Here is a 24,831-nt window from a genome sequence, read left to right as displayed (position 1 = left end):
TATGTTGAAATAGTGCTGCACTGTGTGTTTGAATAAAGTCATTGTAAATCCTTTTTGTCCAAACATGTCACCTTTCTATGTAAATTAAACTACAGATTCTACCTTATGCGAAAACCAGACATAAATGCCTGACATAATTACTTTAGTATTATTGACCAAAGAAATTAGACTGGATGCTATGGCATGATACAGTAAAATCCCTCCAAAGTATGCCAAATTGCATTAATGTTCTGCATCCTCCATGGCCTATGACAATATCTAAAATTGTACTGTGTATGGACCTTTGTGAGTGCATTTGTATTGTTACCAAATTTGCATAATTCAGTCATGCAAATAAACAGCACTATCAGCAGGCACAATCTTAGTGGATTCCCAACCTGATTTTCTGTAAAAATTAATTATGAAGTCTGGAATGTTTTGTAGACTTTCATTTTTCAAGTGTAATGTTTAATTAGGATGAACACCGGCCTCCAGAAACTCAAAGAGGCCTCAGAGTCTGTTGCTGCCCTCAGCAAAGAACTGGAGGTGAAGGAGAAAGAACTTCAAATAGCCAATGAGAAGGCTGATATGGTAAATGTCTTTGTTAATTATTTTCTACCTCTCGACATAACTTTAAATTCTGATTATTTCAAAATGTTATGTATTACTTCTAACCATAGTTAGCTGGTAAAGGTCAACAAAACTCAAGTCCTGGTCCACTTCATTCTATACATGATTGATTCCTTGAGTCATCATCCCATATATGAAATTTCCAGGCCATATTGAAGATCTTGGTTTGTTGTACATGGACAGGAGTACAAAGGTTTATTACTCCGATATCAACATGTGTCCTGGGGGCAAAACGAGTCAAAAGATAATTGTCCTTAAAAGAAATAACAGACTTCAGGGCTGTATTTATTTAAATCCAACATAATGTGGAGGTCAGCTTGTGCAGACTGACAGCATGCACACCCTGAAGACAAGTGAATAGCCTCTGCTTCAGGTTACACTAGAGCAGAGATGTGCAGCTCTACTCCTGAAGTGCCACTGTCCTGCAGAATTTAGCTCCATCCATAATCAAACACATGAAAAAGTCTTCAGGATCACTGGAAATTAACAAGCAGGTGTGTTTGATTAGAGGTGACATTAAACACTGCAGAACAGGTCTGAAATTACCCATCTTTGCACTAGATAATGTATTTTTTTTTTCACAGACATTTTTAAACTGTTCATAATGACAGTGATTTTCATGCTCAATGACTCCAGGTCGCTGTACTGTTGGTTGTTTGTAGGTGTTCCTGCTGTTTGATGTCAGGGCTACAAAGAAAGGAGGATTCAAGATGCAGGGTAAAATAAAATTTAACACAGAAAAACAAGATGAAGTCCAGACAGACATGAAAGGGTCAGCAGTCTTCAGAGGAGGATAGGGATGATGGTTGAGGCAGAGGAGCAGCTAGCGGTGGTGGCAGGTGAGGCAGGTAGAAGGGGAGAGGGATAGGACAACGGGAAATAAATGGTGGGAAGATGAAGACAGCCCAACAGCTAGGAAGGTGGGGAAGCTGGAACAAAAATATAAATAAATAAAAAGGGAATATTAAAATGAAATGTGAATCTAAAAGAGGGATGAGGTAATCGAAAAAAAGGAAACTTTGTTATGTCATAGAGCTGCACATTCCACAAGCTTTCATTTTGGCAGATTGGCTTCAATATATTTTTTATGACAAAGCTTTGAGTTCTGAAGCTTACAAGATGTTTTATGAGGATGTTATAGGATATTTTATAAACATCATATAATATATTTTACAATGACCTCTTATATGTCAAAAGATCAAGGGAATTTAGATTTCTCAGTTCATGACTCCTTTAAGCCACAGCTCTGCAAGCTTGCGTACATCTACCGCCACATTTGAGTGCAACACCCACCCATCTCAAAATCCAATCAACAAGTGATGCATAGAACCAAGTCCCCACCCTAGAGTTTTTATTTTTCAATATTTTGTTACACTCTGATGTACATCAGAATACAGAAGAAAAGATCTGTTGCTACGTCTGTTTCTTTATGATAAAGTTGTATGGTATTGTAGTCATTCTACTATGTTCTATTCTGTTCTATAAGAAATCTGTCATGCTGATTAGGTTGAAAGTTCAATGAAAGAACTGCTTCCCAGTCACATGCTATCTAAAGATCAATACTTGATGCATTGAAACATTAGTATGAGAAATTAACAGCCCCAGACTCAGAATTATACCATCAAATACTAAACGGTATTACAGCATTGGTTTTAGTGTTTTCATTCGTTCTCATTTTTGTTTCAGGTGTTGAAGGAGGTGACTGTGAAGGCTCAGGCTGCTGAAAAGGTCAAAGTTGAAGTTCAGAAGGTCAAAGATAAAGCGCAGGCCATAGTGGACAGCATCTCAGCAGACAAAGCTATTGCTGAAGAGAAGTTGGAGGCAGCAAGGCCTGCTCTGGAAGAGGCTGAGGCAGCACTGCAGGTCAGTAAGAACATGGAAAGATTACATGGTAACATTAGCGAGGAGAGAATGAGAGGAGTGTGATGTTTGTGGAGCATTATGGTGCCTGCAACTTCAGAGTAATTACATGCTGCCTGTGAGGGTGTAAAAATCGATTGCGATGGCAGGGCTGCTGTGTAGGGGATCTCGTAGCATCTGACAGCAACTGCCTCTAACCAACCCCACACACCCACTCACTCATATAAACACCCAAACCCTCCCCCACCTGCCCACTGTGTCCCTCCCACGAATCTGTCAAAATTATGTATCCCATCATAACTGGAACTCTTTATTTTTTCTGTTTTGATTTTTCTGTGCACATTTCAACAGTCTGTTGTAGATGACACAGAAAACTTCCGGTTTAGTTGCAATAGTTTAATAACAGTTGTTTCAATGACATTAATAACTAAAATTTAGCTACATACTTTTAGCTCATTACTAGGTTAAATGTTCAAAACAAAATTTAAGAACTTGTGTAATGTCATTTGAAACAAAATCCGGCCAAGACGAAGTCTGTTTCACTGTTATGCATTTCCTGAGAAAGGAACCAGATGCTGCATCATGATGTTGACGCTATTGGAATTCCTTCATTGTCACTGGTTTCTGAAGCACATGTGCATACACGCCAATCTTGATTCGGTACCATACTCATATGGTATCACCATGTGCACTGGCATACTATAATAGGGTGTCTGTAAACGTCATCAGCTTTGAATTTTTTTTAGGATAATGCACAGGCATGTCTGAAGTATGGCAATAGATGCAGCATCTTGTTCCCTCGTCAGGAATGAATAAATGAATACACACACGTATATATACACATACATACATATATATTTACATGTATAAATATAAGAAAGCAACTGAATGTAGTGATGTGAATGATTGCACAAGCTCTTTTGAAAACTCCACCCCTGTCAAATAAAGTCACATTGATTTATGTAGCAAGTTATAAAATAAGCTTTTAAGTAGGGATGCACCGGTTGACTGGCCATAAATCGGAAAACCGGACGTTTTTTGCTTAAAATTTGTGATTGCCAATCGGCCGGTTTTTGGTCATTTTTTCATTTAAGGCCAGTTCTATGTAGTTTCAACCCAATTCAAAAACAAACGCTAAATGCTGATATCTGTATCATCTATGTTTGTATTGAATGTAGGCTACTTACTGTGCAGTTTCTGCCGTTAATTTCAGATGGTTATGGTTATTGTTTTCAATAGCCAAAAGCCAGTTTGGCCTATTAAATACCAAATAAACATCTTGTTTATGCACACTTTCCTTCTTTCTTGTTTATTGCTTAAAGATAAAAACGGAAATAATCGGAAATCGGTATCAGAATCGGACAGTTTGCTTGTAAAAAAAAATCGGTATCAGAATTGGCCATGAAAAATCATGATCGTGCATCCCTACTTTTAAGTATTAAACATGAAAAAACTAGATAAGATTTCAATGTTAAAGAAGGCAGAACCACAGAGCACACCTACCCATGATGTAATACCACCTGGGGCATCATGCCTTCTCTCATCCCAACCTCCAACCTCTTCTGTGAAGAGCAATGTCTCACTTCCAGACCAACGACATGCTATACAGATGAATTAATTTGTTTAATATTTTCTCCAATAAAACAAAGATTGTTTGGGACATTTTTTGATTACTATTTTGTTTATTGAAATAAATTAACACTTTCAATTTATTATTAAATTAAAAATAAGTGACAGTAAAGAATGTTATAAAATATATTTTATTTCAAATAAACACTGTTCTTTTGAACGTTGTATTCATCAAATAATCCTGAGAAAATGGTTTTCCACATAATATTAAGAAATGTCAGCATATTGGAATGAATTCCGACATGACACGACACTGATATGATATTACACTGAGGGCTGGAGTAATGGCTACTGAAAATGCAGTTTTGCCAACACAGGATTAATTTAAATTTTACAATATAATAAATTGCAAACCATTCTTTTCAGTTATTATATGTTACACTATTAATGTTTTATTGTATTTTTGATCAAATAAATTCAACCTCGGAAAGCATGAGGCAAAAAAAGATATTTTGATTGGTGGTTTGTTAAAATGAGTTACCCCAGATTAGCAATTTAAGCAGGGACAATAATAACATTGTCTAGCATTCTGTCCGTTCTGAATTTCCATCTTTTATTACTGACTTACAGTTTTTTTCAGTTGCTTTGGTGCATTTCTCTGATCAGAAGTGAAATTTGTAAAACGTTATGTCGACCGACAAATGGGGTCTCACTTGGGAGGCCAATCATCTCTGAATTTAAGAGAAAACGCCAATGAAAATTGGCTAGTGGATTAACATACCTGAGCCACTCCCGTGCTGACGGGTATAAATAGGGCGACAGGTGGATCCACTCATTAGGTTTTACGCTGAGGAGCCGAGAACGTGTCCCGGCAACAGCGAATGGTTCAAGGTTGTGGCATGGGGACATAACGTCTCCGTTCCCTCCATCAGGGAACGAGGGTTACGTACGTAACCAAGACGTTCCCTATCTGTCGGTCATTACGAGTTATGTCGACCGACAAATGGGGTCCTATGGAAAACGCCACAACCTGAACCTCGTCACAACCCTGTGGCACTGCAATTGGTGACAAGCCCTGGCATGCCACAAAAGCTACGCTTAAGGTCGTAACCTTCCCAAAGCCCCAGTGCAAATTCACTGACCTTGGTACCGAAGGGGCCAAAGGGTGAGTACATCGCTGCTGGAGAAGGCCATGCTGCTGTTCCGCCCACATAAAGTTAATGGAAGGGATTTCAACCTTCAGAGAAAGATTGCTTCAAATCTTCCCTATTTGTTCTTTCAGCTGGCAAGACAATGGGGAAGCGAGCCTTAGGAAGAGGTCGCTGCGGAGACCACATCCTACCCGTAGGGAGGAGACATGTGTATATACCGATATGGACTGACCCGGGGGCAGTACTACATATGGAAGGGGTCTCTGAGGCAGGTCCTACCTTGGAGTAGGGATGTTACGGCTGCCAGAAGAGACTGACAGAACGGGTCTGTCAAGGGAAGACACGGGTTTGCCAAGAGGGAAACCTTACCGTGGAAGAATACACATATGGGATTACCCGTAGGGAACCAAGCCATATGAGCACCTAGCCCAGTACAGGGGCTGACCGGAACTCCGGGCATGCTAACGCCAGAACTGGGCCTGGCGACAGACTGCTCCGCCAAGTCTGACTGCCGAGGGTGCTGGAGGATGCTCGACCAGGGTACGCCAACCGGGGAACTCTACTGGTAAAAGAAAGGCGCTCGCATCCCGTGTTAGGGGGAATGGCGCAGCAAGTGTGACACCCAGCCAGCCCTTCCCGCCAATTACCTGTTACCCAACACATGGGAAGAAAGGTTGTAAAACCTCGCAAAGGTGTTAGGTGTCGCCCAGCCCGCAGCTCGACAGATGTCTGCCAGAGGATAGGAGGAGGCCACACTCCATGTGGAGTGGGCCCTCACCCCCAGGGGGCACGGCTTGCCTGGGGAATGGTAAGCCAAGGCGATGGCGTCCAATATCCAGTGGGCCAACCTCTGCTTTTCTACGGGCATGCCGGCCCGTAGAAAAGCAAGGTCCGACCAGGGGCTGAATAGGCAGCGACACATCAGTGTGACGGTGACACGATGTGTACCGCGGCGCCATGCCCATCTCGGGACTCGGGAGTGTAACCAGTGCTGAAGTGGTCTCATATGAAGCAACCCGAGCGGTGTGACTGCGGCTGCGGATGCCATATGCCCCAGGAGCCTCTGAAAGTGTTTCAGTGGTACCACTGTCCTGCCTCTGAAGGAACTCAGGCAGTTCAGCACTGACTGGGCACGCTCGCTGGTGAGACGTGCTGTCATACTCACCGAGTCTAACTCCATACCGAGATAAGAGATTCTCTGCACAGGGGAGAGCTTGCTCTTCTCCCGGTTGACCTGAAGCCCCAACTGACTGAGGTGCCAGAGCACGAAGTCCCTGTGATCGCACAACTCTTCTCGGGACCGGGCCATAATGAGCCAGTCGTCGAGATAGTTGAGGATCCTGATGCCCACTTCCCAGAGTGGGGCAAGGGCGCCCTCCGCGACCTTCATGAAGAAACGGTCTGTGACGAGGGAGGATAGAGACATGAAACTACGCAGGAGGATCACGTCGTGGCGAGATGTGCTGTATGGCCTCAGTCTGCGGTTGCTCTGTCAGGAACTACTGGGCACAGCCCCTGACAGCGTCGCCACACAGAACAGCCTGGGACATGGGAGCATCGAGAAAATGCACTTTGTCAATGTCTCTCATACAGACCAGGCTGAACCTGAATCGGCACTAATGGACCACCAGAGTGGACATCGCCTACCCGAGGGACTGCGTTGTGACTTCCGTCACCCGGAAGGGGGAGGTTTCTCTATCACACTGATGTAGTAAAGATTTCTTTTTCTCTCTTTTCTTTTTTTTTTTGTCAGACCACTAGTAAAGTGTAAGTGTGAATCCTACCCAGTCTCTTTCAATCAATATCCCACATACAGTAAATTAGCAAATTTGTACTTTTGAAATGGATATATGGCATATATAGTATAGTAGTAGTACTGTAGTAGTAGTAGTAGTAGTAGTAGTATTTATATAATGAGCTGTGAGCCATAACAGCTGCCACTCAGATGACTCAGAGCTGCCTTATACTAGTGTATATGACAGAATGTTAACAAGATATGTAATTTACTGACATTAAATTTCTTTCTGTATTACTCTCCCTGTTTATCTGTAAACAGACCATAAAGCCATCAGATATTGCAACGGTGCGAACACTGGGCAGACCGCCCCACCTCATCATGCGTATTATGGACTGTGTGCTATTGCTCTTCCAGAGGAGAGTAAACACAGTGAAAATAGACCCTGAGAAAAACTGGGCCATGCCCTCCTGGCAAGAATCACTCAAACTTATGACTGCTGGCAACTTCCTTGGCAGTCTACAGGTACAATTCTTAATACTAGATACCATTATTGGTATTTTTTCCTGAGGTTATACTACTTGTCATATATAGTTAAGGTTTCTTGCACCAAAAACAGTGATATTTTAGTTTGCATAACTATTTCCCATTCTCTGTTTGCTGCACAAGTAAAAATACCTTTTCTCTGTTATGATTTTTTTGTAAATGTCCCACTTGTTTATAAATGTGAAAAGGTAACAGTGTTTTGCTGTATAGTTTAAAATGTAACTGCTTCTTTCTTCAACGTCAGACCATTGCAAAGCTTAAAACACACTGTGACAACAAAGCACTCAGTTTTGTCTATTAGTGTTCCGGAATAATAAACACTCTAAAAAATGCTGTGTTGTTTCAACCCAACTTTGGGTCAAATGTGGACTAACCCAACTGTTTTAATTAATTTTCTATGTCCATATTTGACCCAAAGTGTGGTTAAAACAACCCAGCATTTTTAGAGTGTGTCATGTTTTGTTTATTACTCTACTGTGATCGAATGAACCAATCTGAACACTGCATTGTTGATATGCATGGTCATGTATTATTTTTTAAACTAGTGGTTGGCAATTTAAAGAGACCGACCGATTTAATAATGCTTATTAACAGAAATAAAGGGAATCCTTTTTATTTTTGGCTTTACACTTACGAAGCCATGAGATGCTGTGACAGTAAGTTCAGCTCTGACAGCTAATCAATGCAAATAATAAATCTTACACATAAATATTATATTGGTATATCTTGTAGAACATATTTTAAAACCTGTTTGTTTCCTTTTAAGATAAGTTTCCATGCATAATCTATATATTTTAAGGACAGAAGTGTGATTTACAAATATCAAATAAAATTGCCATTTTCAAGAGCATAATTTAAAATATGTTCCCTATAATGTAGACATATATTGTTTTACTCCAGCTTTTGTTTTGCCCTCCAGCAATTCCCCAAAGACACCATCAATGAGGAGGTGGTGGAACTCCTTTCTCCATACTTTGACATGTCAGACTATAACATAGAAACAGCCAAGAGAGTGTGCGGCAATGTTGCCGGGCTTTGCTCCTGGACGAAAGCAATGGCTGCCTTCTTCTCTATTAATAAAGAAGTGCTTCCTTTGAAGGTCAGAACACTTGATTGTTTTTACATGATGCAACCTTGTCATGTTATCAGGGTTTTTTTACTCACAGGCCCCTATTTAAACTGGCAAAACACTTAAAACTGTCAAAACTATTAATTTATGAATTGCTATTGATATTTTATTATTCTTGACCTTTGTAGTAGTACTTATAATGCTGCTTCTGTCATGATGATTTATGACTTTGACCTTTTGACAGGTTGAACTTCCGGTAACCTTATGATGGATGGGCGGGACAAATGAGATCAAGGGTTAACCTATGACCTTTCCACGCATCGATCATGCGGTTTTGACAGAAAGTTTTACCCTATTGACCTGTTAGTTCTAAATCATGTTTTTTTTTTTACGGCTAGTTTAAACGGAACATGAAAGACTCCCCACACATCGATCATGCGGTTTTGACAGAAAGTTTTACCCTATTGACCTAGTTAGTTCTAAATTATATTTTTTGACGGCTAGTTTAAACGGAACATGAAAGACTCCTCACGCATCGATCATGCGGTTTTGACAGAAAGTTTTACCCTATTGACCTAATTAGTTCTAAATCATGGTTTTGACGGCTAGTTTAAACGGTATATGAAAGACTCCCCAATCATCGATCATGTGGTTTTGACAGAAAGTTTTACCCTATTGACCGTTAGTTTGTTTGAAGTTTGTGCCAGTTATTTGAAGTTTGTGTCAGTTAGCTTGTTTGAAGTTTGTGTCAGTTAGCTTGTTTGAAGTTTGTGTCAGTTAGCTTGTTTGAAGTGTGTGTCAGTTAGCTTGTTTGAAGTTTGTGTCAGTTAGCTTGTTTGAAGTTTATCACAGTTATACGGTTATGTGTGTGAGTGTGGTTATACGGCTTCTCCCCCCTCCCATTACATTCTTGAGCGGTGTATAAATGGGATCGGTGTGTTCTACATTTATATATATATATATATATATATATATAAAACATTCTATATTTTAAATATATAAAACAATTAAAGGTTGAAAAACATTTCAGTTATATAATTTATATAATCTAAAACACATTTTAATTATTTCACATTTATATATATATAAAACATTATATAATTTATATAATCTAAAACACATTTTAGTTATTTCACATTTATATATAAAACATTTTATAATTTATATAATCTAAAACACATTTTAGTTATTTCACATTTATATATAAAACATTCTATAATTTATATAATGTAAAGCGATTTAACCAAGGTTGAAAAAACATTCTGTTCTTTTAAAAAAGGTTATAAATTAAACTGTATAAAAATATACTGAAACCGACTGTTTCAGATAAACAAGATCCAATGTTTTTTTTTTTTTTTTTTTTTTTTTTTTTTTTTTTTAGAGAGCAGAAAGGAGGTATTTTCACATCATCTTCCTGACCTGCAAGTATTCACAGCGTCTGTGTTTGCACGCCACAGTGCACACTCGTCGGAATTTACTACAAAATCATAATATCTTCAAAGCCATTTTTTTATTAAAACTAACGTATCTCACGCGGGAGTACCATGTTTTTGACAGTTTTCTGACCGGTGCATCTATGAATTACGGTGGGCGAGCGGCTAGCATCTCTTGTACCCCTCTCTCTCTCCCTCTCTCTCCCTCTAATGCCTGTGTACACACATTCGTCTCCAAGTCTTATTTTCTTCTTTTAATGAATATAAACACATTATACATTCACAAACAATATAAAACAAAACATTTACATTAGTTTTGTTCATCACTAATAATATACATTTTACCAGGATCGGGGAAAAAATATATAATTGAACAGAATGAAGAATATGGTCTATTGAGGAACCCGGACGTGTCATTGACACAATTCAGTTAAATTAATTTCACATTATTTGTTGCAAGACATTTTCTATATTATATTTAAAACCTTTTATATCCATCTTTATATCATATCTTTTTCAAAAAGCTGTTTAATTATTTATTTTAACCGTACACCTACAGTACCACCATACAATAAAATGCTGCATGCACGTACACTTTTAAGCGATCTGAATTATGACTAGCCTATAAATTTCATCATAAGCCACGTGTACCTTATTATATCACTATAATATCCACGGCGCTGTACAAATTTGTATTCTGATAAACCATATAAACAAGCGGACATACGCGTGGACATATCAAGTTAAAAAGAGACTTATCTCTATTTTAAACAATATTAAATTATATATGATGGCATGTTACTAAACCGGAACATACATTTTAAACAAGTATTCATCGTTTTTATAAAACACATCGCAGTAACAGACATGTTACTAAACCAAAACAAATAATTTTATCATACATTTTTTTTAATCATGTATTCAATCAATAGTTATACAACATATACAAACACATTTTAAACATATTTTAAACAAAAACTAATCATAAACGCAGCCTTCTCAAAATTACAGACGTGTACAATCATGCTGATCACATATTATGGATATTCAGACTTTTAGCCATTAATACGTTTTAGGATAATGAAAAACACCAACGTCTGAGGGGTGTCAAAATATCTCCAGTCCCCCCAAAACCCACTCAGACTCCAGGGGTTAAAGAATATGGAAATAAATAATTATATAATGACATCATCATCCTAAAGCAATTCATTAAACAAAAAAAGTATTCAACATTTAAGTTAAGAAAACTTATAAAACACACCATATTCCTCTTTTTTAAAAAAAGATAACTTATTTTAAATGTGATAGCATAGTATATACAATAAACATTTCTGATGATACATATAAAAAATTATCCCTTACAGTTTTAGACCGATGAGAGATGTCCAAACATGAATGAAATATCCCCAAAATAAAATAATACGACTTAAAAAATAAAATAAAAATGATTAAATCATAAACAGAATCTCACAGGTCCCCGTAGTGAAATGTATGTGAGACCCGAGGGGCTGCCTCACACACACCCCGCGCAGGCGAGGGTGGAGTTCCAGACCGCATGATCTAAGTCAATGGTGTACATTATTTCAAAGCTAACATTAATGTAATGTTTTTTAATAATCAGTACCCCCAGTACATCTGATGTCCGTTGATTCTTAATTCAACAAAATGATGATATATATTACCTAAAATATTTTATATAATATTATATAATAAAAAATTATTTATATCATATTATATCATATCATATATATGATTATATTATATTAGATGCGTCATGCATTAATCACTTTAGATTCTTTAAAGTTCTTATTTTTAGCACCATCTTCAAAGTTTTCATACCATCTCTTTCTCTCTCTCTCTCTCTCACACCCACACCCACACACACACACACACACACACACACACACACTCTCCCTCTCCCTCTCTCTCCCTCTCACACACACACACTCTCTCTCTCTCTCTCTCTCTCTCTCTCTCTCTCTCTCTCTCTCTCTCTCTCCTCTCTCTCTCTCTCTCTCTCTCTCTCTCTCACACACACACACACACACACACACACACACACACACAATATGAAACATGATTCCAAAGTCTTTCTGTATGTTTTAAAAATAAAAACTAAAAAATATTGATTTAGCTTTAAATCTAAGCTGAGGAGCTCGTTTGTTTGTCACAGTATAGACTGTGAAGTTTAGATGAAGTTGTTTTATCTTTTAGAAGAAAGACCCTTGATCGTATTCAACCATTAAAGATGGTTCAGGAAAGACCCACGCATCCTAGAGATGTAATTTATGTGTGTTGCTACGGTCGTAAACCTTTCACATATCCACGGTACTTTCAGACACAGAGCAGGAAAGACATTTGCAGGCCCTCTGCTTAGCCGTCCCAAAATACTTCCATTTAAAAGCAAAAATATTAAAATGACCGCCTGTACATCTAACAGGCTGTAGTTCTATTTTATATGTTTTGTATTAAAAGTACTTACTTTTGTATTTAAATCCTTATTTAAAACAATATATTTAACCGACAGTTTCCCCCCAACGTGTGTTTTCCATCAGTTGTTTGCCCTTCAGCCTTATTACGTAGTGCTTTTCATTTAGCCTACTGTAAGATCCCTTTACAATAGTGTAATGAAAGTTAACTTTTCTTAAAGTTTATAGTTGTATTTTACTGTATCCCCATCCTTCTATCCTGTAGATTGTATGCGTACTGTAAAATAACAAATATACATCTTGCTTAAAGTCACTAAAATAATTACACCTACAATTTGAAACGTGTTTAAACACATTGTGTGTCACTAAAGCAAGGCACACCGTCTATCGTCTTATTTTTTTTAAATAACCGATGACCGTCATCGTCTCTTCATATAATTTATGCACCCGAGTGCTTTTCTCACACGAGTAGAAAACTCTTTCTCTTTGGATGTGTTTGGCAGAAACATAATTTCTACATCAGAATTTTTTTTAAATGTACGCTAAACTTTTCTCATTCGACAGAAATACTATTTTCAAATTATTTACCCGGCCTATAACACTCGGTGTAAATGTTCTTACCTAGAACAGAAAACAGACACTTTGACTGTTTTTGTAGATGCCAACAGATCATGTCAAGGGTGTTTCACATCTAAGAATCACAATGTTTTGTAAATCACATTTTTCTTACACCTCGAGATTTAGCCGTATCAAGATTTCGGAGGTCCGTTCAAAATTTGTTTGCCGGATCCTACGTTTTTATGCGATCTTTGTGCGGCGTCATCGTAATAGGAATAAATGAAAATCAAGAAATTAAGTTACAGTTTTTCTCTTCGAGATATTTCTTTTAACTCAACTTTGTGTCTGTCCAAAAGTGTGGCCGCATGAAGCATCGAAGCAAAAATGAAGTCTAGCTGTTTTACACTTAAAACTATTACAACCTAAACAAATCATACGGTACACTCAGTTTGAGCGCGTTAAAGTTTCCACACTCTTGTGAGATACATTTTATCCATAACCTTTTGTGTATTCGAGCGACCAAACCACTAAGAAAGAGAGTATAGCAAGAAAACTAACGTTTACAACGCATGTAGAATTCAGAATACAATTGCTAAAGTATTTTTATTTATTTTTTGTTAACTGTTGATTTGTAAATGATATTTTTATTACTGAATCCTGTAAGTCCATGCCAACTCTCGCGCGGGGTGAGCGCATTCTATTCATTTAAGAAAAATGATTAAACATTTGACCTAACTTTTTTATTATTTTGACAAAACACAACACAATCAGTTCCTACGGCCATCTTCTTCGATTCAAATAAAGCAACATCTCTAGTGTACGTGTGTATGTGCTAAACATCTTTGCTTCTCCACTTCTCCAGATTTGTTAGATGGGCTACCCTTGTAATACAAACACATTTGAGAACTACGACGTTCTCACTTTTGTAACGGTTAGAGAAAAATGCCGTACACACTTTTGCATTTCATAATTCAGTGATTTTAGCAGTAATGATCACATAAGACAAAAATTGTCAACGTGTGACTCGTAAACATGTATCATTTTATTTATTTATTTTTTACCAGAGATAGTCGACCGATCTGTTGACACGTTGTTTTGCCGTTTTCTCTGACTGCGGTCAAACATACACTGCCTGTTCATAGGACTTTTACGGCATAACAATATCGCCCCTACATCGAGAGCTCTTGTTCATATAGCCGATGACCACATTCACATTGTTTCAGCATTTGCCAATTGACATGGTCGTAAGCATTATCATCTACCGTGCGCTGAGATTTTTCTGCTTTGGCCACTTTTGACGGATTTGCTAGAGGGACTATGTCGCCTCGTTGTAACGTGATTACCTTTAAGATCCATAAGATTGCACTACATTCACCTGAAAAGGTTATAGATATAGTCTTTTATACAGGAAATGTGTATCAGAATAACAATTACCTAATAGTGAAATCCACTCTTCTAAACTGAAAACTTTTAATGTTGATCCGGCCCACCAGCCGTGTATGTTTTTCATTGTTTTTTAGATAAAGACTATTCTCAGAGTTTGGTCAAACAGACAAAACGTGAACAAAATAGAGTACAAGATGATTAAACGATTGTCAAGAGAGTGTTTAAACTGAGATTGTGATGCACTTTAGAGCTTTTTCTGGTCTACCTGTGTCACAATGACAAATAATAGCCACTACCTCGACTTTTAAAATGAGCCTTACCATCTTCTGTTATGACTCTTATACTTAATACAAACCCATCTACTACACTAAAGTTAGACATTAAAAGTCATGGATGTCATGGATGCGGTATTTTCATCGTATGCATCTCTAAACAGTACTTCAATAAATAAACCGCTGTTGATAAGTCGTTCATTTTGAGTGAGAGGCGGGATGATTTTGACCGTTTTAGTCATTCGTCGTGCTTAAGGTCTGATCCGGGAAACCGCACTACGACTGGAACTGCGCTGTCACGTCTAAATAACCCGCTCTTCTTTAAGAAAACCGCGAGGCGAGCAGTTTCTGACATCTATTAATTCACTTCATTTTTTCACCACCACAAATATTTTGTTTAGCATACATATTAGTTTTAGTCAGTTACATAGACGTCACGCATGAAGTTTATAGTTATTTTAAATAATTATGATGGAGTTACAGGTTTAGGTTAGTGGGGTGCCTGTAAGCGGTGACAACTTCGAGCATCGGAGACGACGGTGTTACTCAAACAGCCCATATTTTTATCTTTCGTCGTATTACGCGTTACTGAGACAAAATCTGTAACAGCGTTCATTAATATGTTGAAATGAAAATAAACACACAAAACTTTATAATGACCGTATAGCCTAACACCGCATTGACAAATGTTTGTTCTAACGCTTTCGCCCAAAAATTGCTAAATTTCTTAACGGACGCTAGAGCGAACTGTAAACCACACACTTCCTCATCGCATTACGCTAAGAAACTGCACATGGTTAAAGCTATTACGCCATAAACTGTCTAAAGTCGTTAATGTACAAGCACAGTAAACTATTTCTACAAAAAATATCATTGCACTACTGTTTTTGCATATAATACATCGTTCAACAATACTTTTGCACACTCATTCGACTTTATTTATTACCGCCGTTCTCACGTTCCTGCTGTTCATAATGTATATATAATCCTTCATTGCTCGGTTCATCATGTACATACGATCCCTACATTGCATTCATATTTATATTCTGTATAAACTCTGATCAATATCGTATATAGCAACTACACTTTATATTCTGTATAGCTTTACTTACTCAATCAATCACCTTTATTTATATAGTGCTTTAAACAAAATATTGCGCCAAAGCACTTAACAACATTCATTTGGAAAACAGTGTCTCAATAATGCAAAATGATAGTAATGATAACAAAATGATAACAAGGCAGTTCATCATTGAATTCAGTTATGTCATCTCTGTTCAGTTGAAATAGTGTCTGTTTTAATTTGCAATCAAGTCAATGATATCGCTGTAGATGAAGTGACCCCAACTAAGCAAGCCAGAGGCGACAGCGGCAAGGACAGCGGCAAGGAACTTACTCTGCAATTTTATGTATATAAAACACTATATTCTTGCACTTCTGGTGAGATGCTAACTGCATTTCATTAGCTCTGTACTTGTACTCTGCATAATGACAATAAAGTTGAATCTAATCTAAACAAGTACAATCGTACTTTCGCATTCTTATCTTATTTTCACCAACTAAGCGTTATTCCTAGGCCTCGCGGATTGTTTTCTAGTTTTGGCCTTCAACCTCTTTGTTCATACGTCGCGATATCTCTGCGAATTTGCTCGATTTCATAAAATATCTTTTACGTTATATCATTATACTATCCTAGTTTATATCAGATACAAGTTTGTTTCTTCATATTTCTCGCAAGTCAAACCCCTAACCATGGCCCTTCACCCTCCTCCGCTTTTTGAGCGCAAATCCTCCAACCCATTTTTTTGGTAGAATGTACAGAAGATCCACCGCTACTTCCTCGTGACTACGGCTAGTCTTTATCCCCTGTGAGCGGCTGACCTCATAAACTCTGCAGTTATCGCAGGTTTTCTTATGATCCGCGAACAAGGGTTCAATCAAAATATTATCTACGTGGACGGACAGAATCGGCTTTGTCTGAAACTGACGCACTCTCTCATTTTTCATCTGGATCGTCGTGGATTTTAAAAACACTGGATCATCGTGGATTTTAAAAACGCTCGGTTTACGTCTTGGAACAAATTCTGAAAAGGATGTCCGCCACTACCAGCGCTGCTACGGATGAGCGAGTGGAGTGCGGCTGTGCCGAAGGAAAGATGTGTCCTGTAAAAGCCAACATACACTCTATGTTTAAACAATGTTACAGAGAGCAAATGATTGATCTGATGCGTAAAATCATAGACGATGCATCTGATCCGAATCATGATTGTACGACGGATTCCAAGCGCGTAACAAATCTCAAGAAAGAAATGGACGTTGTAAGAAGGCTGAAAAATAATCTGTGGCCCGATTTGACGAGCTTGTATACGACCAGCAAGGCGCCGATTTGTGTAACGACCAGAAAAATTCTGTATGTGACTGCTGAATGTAGCGGCGAGATGTACATTAACGAGACTCTCTGTCTGTGTACGTGCATAACGGATTTGTGTGTGATGTTAGTCGCTAAACATTATGGTTTCGCGATACCTGAACTTATTGAAACCGTTGTCAATTTCATAAAAGAACAAAACTTGAGAGCCTGCCGAGATTTTCTTTTCTGGCTAGATAACTTGTGATGTCATGTCATCCCTATTATTTGTAATTACAATTTGATCACTTTCTTCATTACTTCATTGTAAATTCAACGCTGTTTTGTTGAAATAAAAGTTTGAATCCTTTCACCGGATATTCTTTCTCAGAGTTCATTTTTTGGATTTTAATGATTTAGAACATTACAATGAGTATACTGTCGCGGATACTCTAACGGGGGTAGATGTAAGAGAAATATGAAGAAACAAACTTGTATCTGATATAAACTAGGATAGTATAATGATATAACGTAAAAGATATTTTATGAAATCGAGCAGATTCACAGAGATATCACTGCGCATGAACAAAGAGGTTGAGGGCCAAAACTTGAAAACAATCCGCGAGGCCTAGGAATTACGCTTAGTTGGTGAAAATAAGATAAAAATGCGAAAGTACGATTGTACTTGTTTAGATTAGATTCAACTTTATTGTCATTATGCAGAGTACAAGTACAGAGCTAATGAAATGCAGTTAGCATCTCACCAGAAGTGCAAGAATATAGTGTTTTATATACATAAAATTGCAGAGTAAGTTCCTTGCCGCTGTCCTTGCCGCTGTCGCCTCTGGCTTGCTTAGTTGGGGTCACTTCATCTACAGCGATATCATTGACTTGATTGCAAATTAAAACAGACACTATTTCAACTGAACAGAGATGACATAACTGAATTCAATGATGAACTGCCTTTAACTATCATTTTGCATTATTGAGACACTGTTTTCCAAATGAATGTTGTTCAGTGCTTTGGCGCAATATTTTGTTTAAAGCACTATATAAATAAAGGTGATTGATTGAGTAAGTAAAGCTATACAGAATATAAAGTGTAGTTGCTATATACGATATTGATCAGAGTTTATACAGAATATAAATATGAATGCAATGTAGGGATCGTATGTACATGATGAACCGAGCAATGAAGGATTATATATACATTATGAACAGCAGGAACGTGAGAACGGCGGTAATAAATAAAGTCGAATGAGTGTGCAAAAGTATTGTTGAACGATGTATTATATGCAAAAACAGTAGTGCAATGATATTTTTTGTAGAAATAGTTTACTGTGCTTGTACATTAACGACTTTAGACAGTTTATGGCGTAATAGCTTTAACCATGTGCAGTTTCTTAGCGTAATGCGATGAGGAAGTGTGTGGTTTACAGTTCGCTCTAGCGTCCGTTAAGAAATTTAGCAATTTTTGGGCGAAAGCGTTAGAACAAACATTTGTCAATGCGGTGTTAGGCTATACGGTCATTATAAAGTTTTGTGTGTTTATTTTCATTTCAACATATTAATGAACGCTGTTACAGATTTTGTCTCAGTAACGCGTAATACGACGAAAGATAAAGATATGGGCTGTTTGAGTAACACCGTCGTCTCCGATGCTCGAAGTTGTCACCGCTTACAGGCACCCCACTAACCTAAACCTGTAACTCCATCATAATTATTTAAAATAACTATAAACTTCATGCGTGACGTCTATGTAACTGACTAAAACTAATATGTATGCTAAACAAAATATTTGTGGTGGTGAAAAAATGAAGTGAATTAATAGATGTCAGAAACTGCTCGCCTCGCGGTTTTCTTAAAGAAGAGCGGGTTATTTAGACGTGACAGTGCAGTTCCAGTCGTAGTGCGGTTTCCCGGATCAGACCTTAAGCACGACGAATGACTAAAACGGTCAAAATCATCCCGCCTCTCACTCAAAATGAACGACTTATCAACAGCGGTTTATTTATTGAAGTACTGTTTAGAGATGCATACGATGAAAATACCGCATCCATGACATCCATGACTTTTAATGTCTAACTTTAGTGTAGTAGATGGGTTTGTATTAAGTATAAGAGTCATAACAGAAGATGGTAAGGCTCATTTTAAAAGTCGAGGTAGTGGCTATTATTTGTCATTGTGACACAGGTAGACCAGAAAAAGCTCTAAAGTGCATCACAATCTCAGTTTAAACACTCTCTTGACAATCGTTTAATCATCTTGTACTCTATTTTGTTCACGTTTTGTCTGTTTGACCAAACTCTGAGAATAGTCTTTATCTAAAAAACAATGAAAAACATACACGGCTGGTGGGCCGGATCAACATTAAAAGTTTTCAGTTTAGAAGAGTGGATTTCACTATTAGGTAATTGTTATTCTGATACACATTTCCTGTATAAAAGACTATATCTATAACCTTTTCAGGTGAATGTAGTGCAATCTTATGGATCTTAAAGGTAATCACGTTACAACGAGGCGACATAGTCCCTCTAGCAAATCCGTCAAAAGTGGCCAAAGCAGAAAAATCTCAGCGCACGGTAGATGATAATGCTTACGACCATGTCAATTGGCAAATGCTGAAACAATGTGAATGTGGTCATCGGCTATATGAACAAGAGCTCTCGATGTAGGGGCGATATTGTTATGCCGTAAAAGTCCTATGAACAGGCAGTGTATGTTTGACCGCAGTCAGAGAAAACGGCAAAACAACGTGTCAACAGATCGGTCGACTATCTCTGGTAAAAAATAAATAAATAAAATGATACATGTTTACGAGTCACACGTTGACAATTTTTGTCTTATGTGATCATTACTGCTAAAATCACTGAATTATGAAATGCAAAAGTGTGTACGGCATTTTTCTCTAACCGTTACAAAAGTGAGAACGTCGTAGTTCTCAAATGTGTTTGTATTACAAGGGTAGCCCATCTAACAAATCTGGAGAAGTGGAGAAGCAAAGATGTTTAGCACATACACACGTACACTAGAGATGTTGCTTTATTTGAATCGAAGAAGATGGCCGTAGGAACTGATTGTGTTGTGTTTTGTCAAAATAATAAAAAAGTTAGGTCAAATGTTTAATCATTTTTCTTAAATGAATAGAATGCGCTCACCCCGCGCGAGAGTTGGCATGGACTTACAGGATTCAGTAATAAAAATATCATTTACAAATCAACAGTTAACAAAAAATAAATAAAAATACTTTAGCAATTGTATTCTGAATTCTACATGCGTTGTAAACGTTAGTTTTCTTGCTATACTCTCTTTCTTAGTGGTTTGGTCGCTCGAATACACAAAAGGTTATGGATAAAATGTATCTCACAAGAGTGTGGAAACTTTAACGCGCTCAAACTGAGTGTACCGTATGATTTGTTTAGGTTGTAATAGTTTTAAGTGTAAAACAGCTAGACTTCATTTTTGCTTCGATGCTTCATGCGGCCACACTTTTGGACAGACACAAAGTTGAGTTAAAAGAAATATCTCGAAGAGAAAAACTGTAACTTAATTTCTTGATTTTCATTTATTCCTATTACGATGATGCCGCACAAAGATCGCATAAAAACGTAGGATCCGGCAAACAAATTTTGAACGGACCTCCGAAATCTTGATACGGCTAAATCTCGAGGTGTAAGAAAAATGTGATTTACAAAACATTGTGATTCTTAGATGTGAAACACCCTTGACATGATCTGTTGGCATCTACAAAAACAGTCAAAGTGTCTGTTTTCTGTTCTAGGTAAGAACATTTACACCGAGTGTTATAGGCCGGGTAAATAATTTGAAAATAGTATTTCTGTCGAATGAGAAAAGTTTAGCGTACATTTAAAAAAAATTCTGATGTAGAAATTATGTTTCTGCCAAACACATCCAAAGAGAAAGAGTTTTCTACTCGTGTGAGAAAAGCACTCGGGTGCATAAATTATATGAAGAGACGATGACGGTCATCGGTTATTTAAAAAAAATAAGACGATAGACGGTGTGCCTTGCTTTAGTGACACACAATGTGTTTAAACACGTTTCAAATTGTAGGTGTAATTAGGGCTCAAGCCTGGAGGGCGAGAGCCCTATTGTTTTCCTTAGGATTATTTTTTATTATTATTATTATTATTATTATTATTATTATTTTTTTCTAACGTTACGGGGGCTTTTGGGGTCCTTAACATGCTCGAAAACTCTTGAAAATTGGCACACAGATTGGAACCTGCGGCCATTAGGGTCGGGCAGAGACTGATACACGGGCGTGGCACAGGGGCTCTACAGCGCCCCCTGGAATACTGAGGGCCATATATCATACATACTTGCACGTAGACACATGAAACTCGGTACACATGTAGATCTCATTAAACCAAACAACTTTCGTACTGCATGTCATAGGCTCCGCCCAACAGGAAGTTGGCTATTTAGGGTTTATTATTCATATTTTTGGTCAAAGTTGTGGGGGCTTTTGGGGTCCCTAACATACTCAAAAACTCTTGAAAATTTGCGCACACTTTGGAATCTGTGCCCTTTAGGAGCCTGCAGAGGCTGGGACCCGGGCGTGGCACAGGGGCTCTATGGCGCCCCCTGGAACACAGTCATAAATGTTGATGTATAGCTCACACATACTTGCACATATTCATATGAAACTCAGTACACATATAGATCTCATTGTGCCGAACAATTTTCGTATTGCATGTCATTGGGCTCCGCCCAACAGGAAGTCAGCTATTTAGAGTTATGTAAAAAGCGCATGCTCTGGAATTTGATATACTTGTCATAGGTTTTTTACTCGTTTACCACCAAACTCGGTCAACATGATCTCAAGACATTGGGGATGAAAAATTGCCAGGGGATTTTTGATATCTCGAACGGTTTGCTCGTGGCGAGGCGTTGAAATTATGGCGAGAATTGAGAAACAGGAAGTGTCTAATACCATCCACATACATTTCCTGATTTCAATCAAACTTCATCAGATTATTCATTGTATGATGTCGATCACATATATGTGACTATTAGGAGTCAAAGTTATAGCGCCACCAACTGGCAGCAGGAAGTGTGTCATTTTCAAAATGCTTTGAATTCAGCATCTTATTTTTACTCGATTTGCTTCAAACTTCATCAGAATAATGTTAAAACACAGCCGATATGAATCTGCTGGGGGAAATTGGATAGCTAAAAATATTGTTGCCGTGGCAACATGTCAAACTGGAATACTTCTCAGGTGATTTTGAGGCATATAACATGCTTAGAATTTCATCAAACTCAGAACACATATCAGTATTTATGATAACTAGACACTGGCAAAAGTTCATAAGAGGGCGTGGAAAAGGCACTCTATAGCGCCACCTTTTGTCAAAAGTGGGGGGGTTAGTTTTAGCTACAGACACCAAACTCGGTAAAAAAATTGTTCTTATCAAGACGGACAACTTTCTAATTCACAGTCATCAGCTACGATCAACAGGAAGTCAGCTATTTTGATTTGAATGTGGATTTTTTTTTACATTTAGTTGTGAATTAATGCATACTGCTCAGAGGAGAGTAACACTATACACACCAAACTTTGTCTACATGATGCCAAAACATTTTAAACAACTTAAATTGCCAATGGATTTTGGATAGCTTGAATGGTTTTGTCGTGGTGATTTTTTTTAATGACAGTAAAACTGGAATTATTAATTTTCCTGCATTTTTAAATTCCAAACACTTCAAAACCTTTTTTCATACAGACAAAAAGTCATTCTGAGTAAATATGGATAGTTTCACGACTTTACAACACTGTATGGATAATAGAAAATTAAAAAACTGTCAGACATCTCATATCACTCTGTCCCTCTGTTTGAGTATATGTGCTTCAGACTTCCATTGTCTGAGAGAAATTGCGCCCCTACAGGTGCAATTACCGGAGATTTAGTTTCTCTTTTAAATCGGTTAAAATACAAATAAATACTTGGATTTAATTCACACTGACAAGCTAAACCAACATATATGATTATTATCAGGTCAGGGCTCATTAATAATGGATGTGTGGTCAGTGATACGTGAGAAACACGAGAGATGAATCACCGCTCTGAGCATGAGCATCTGGAATGATGAGCCCAGAAAAAACGAGTTTATTCTTGTTTTATAGCTATTAAAAATAAAGTATTGCAGCGATATCACACAATTCACCAATTAGAACACACCAAGAGCTAAATTAAGATGTTTTTGAACTGTTTGTGTGAAAATGAAATATTTGAGGCTGCCTATATGAAATCACGCCTCCGATCAGCGCGTACAGTGTCGAGCTCAAAACAAACGAATTTATTCTTGTTTAAGAGCTTTTTTAAATAAAATATTACCACAAATGCACACAATAAACCCATTGTAACACTACAAGAGCTAAATACAGGTGTTTGTGACCCGTTTAAGTGTGCAAGACTATTTGAAAGCGCGACTGGCAGAATAACATATATCTCTCGAGCTGCAGGATTCTGGCTTTCGTCGTACAAACGAACACATCACGGACAAGATTATTTCAAAATAGCTTGTCGAATATAAACGAAAACAGCCACGTGAACGTAAACCGTTGAGAAATATATCTGAAGTGGATCTACTGGATTTGAATATTAAGTGACCGCGTATACCAGCTGCTTCTGTCTTCAATTTTAATCTATATAAAAAATGTAATTCATTCATCTTGGCTGCGTTTTTAATGTGTGTACGTATTTATTTATTTATTATTTTGCTCTAACAAGAATTAATCTATATTTAATTAAATCAATTATATTTTATTTTACATTTGATTTGTCCATTTCTGCATCTAAACGCCTAAAAACATAAAACATGCTCTATTATACTATTGTTAGCAATTTCTTTATCGTCCAATTTATCTGGTGTACACACTTTTATTTTCATAATAAACTTGTTTGTTAGATTATACACAGTTACAGTGGTCTATAATAAATATTAACAGGTTTTATTCAAGCTGTTTAGAATGATTGCAGTAGGCTAAAAAACATTGGAAAACAATAACTGTTGTACTTTTTTATATATTTTGTATAATTTCATAGTTTATGCATTATAGTTATAAAAACAAATAAATTTAGCCACTCACATAGAAATCTTAGGCCTTATCCTTTTCTTACAGTTTTAGGAATTTTAAAAAATCGTAAAAAACCTTATTTGTGCTGCAAATAATAATTTCAAACTCAAAAAGTAAATAGTCAGTTCATGCTTTATAAAGCCTTGTCCCAATATTAATAGTCAGTAGTAAGCAGTTTATAAATACAGCTATAAATAGCTTGTTTTTGGTTTATAAGCACATTTATTAAAAAGGAGAGTAAAGGATCAGTTATCTTCCTATGAAAAATAAAAAAATAAAAATAAACAAACAACAACACAGATTGATACAGAACTCTACAGATTGATACAGAAATTCTATTGTGGATTTATGATAAAATCAGCCTGTAAATGAATTCATACTCCTCCAAGAAGACACAAGTAGTTCACACCAAACTTTTTTTTTAACATGAATCCAATATACTGAAGATGTTAAATTGCGAATGGGTTTAGGATACCTTAAATAGTGTGGCCATAGCGATTTATTAAAGTAACATAAAAAAATACAATAGTTATTTTACTATATCTTTAAATTTTTTAATTCCAAACTCTTCATAATTTTTTATATACGTAGAAGTCATCATTTGAAGGAACCACAGTAAGTTTCAAAGCTTTATCATTTTCAAGAGCCAGCAAAAAATTAAAACTATCATAACTTATAAATGAAGCTTGCAATTCTTAGTACCAATAATGGCCACCTGATGGAGCTATAGGATCACTTTTAAATAATTATTGTAGAAACAAG

General features: G+C 37.1%; 1 protein-coding gene across 2 annotated transcripts in view; it reads left to right on the top strand.

Annotated features, from left to right (window-relative positions):
- The window catches only part of dnah5 (dynein, axonemal, heavy chain 5), a 245,639-nt gene that overhangs the window by 127,699 nt on the left and 93,109 nt on the right, over nt 1-24,831 (top strand). For both annotated transcript variants that reach the window (XM_052619029.1, XM_052619028.1), the window contains exons 57-60: nt 456-570; nt 2,296-2,472; nt 7,246-7,449; nt 8,390-8,569. In XM_052619029.1, the coding sequence (XP_052474989.1) occupies nt 456-570; nt 2,296-2,472; nt 7,246-7,449; nt 8,390-8,569 (676 nt within the window). The remainder of the gene's footprint in view (nt 1-455; nt 571-2,295; nt 2,473-7,245; nt 7,450-8,389; nt 8,570-24,831) is intronic.

This window comes from Carassius gibelio, chromosome A16, assembly GCF_023724105.1.
Source record: "Carassius gibelio isolate Cgi1373 ecotype wild population from Czech Republic chromosome A16, carGib1.2-hapl.c, whole genome shotgun sequence".
NCBI classification, from domain to species: Eukaryota; Metazoa; Chordata; class Actinopteri; order Cypriniformes; family Cyprinidae; genus Carassius; species Carassius gibelio.
Note: the sequence above shows the minus strand (reverse complement) of the source record. Positions and strands in the feature narration are given on the sequence as shown.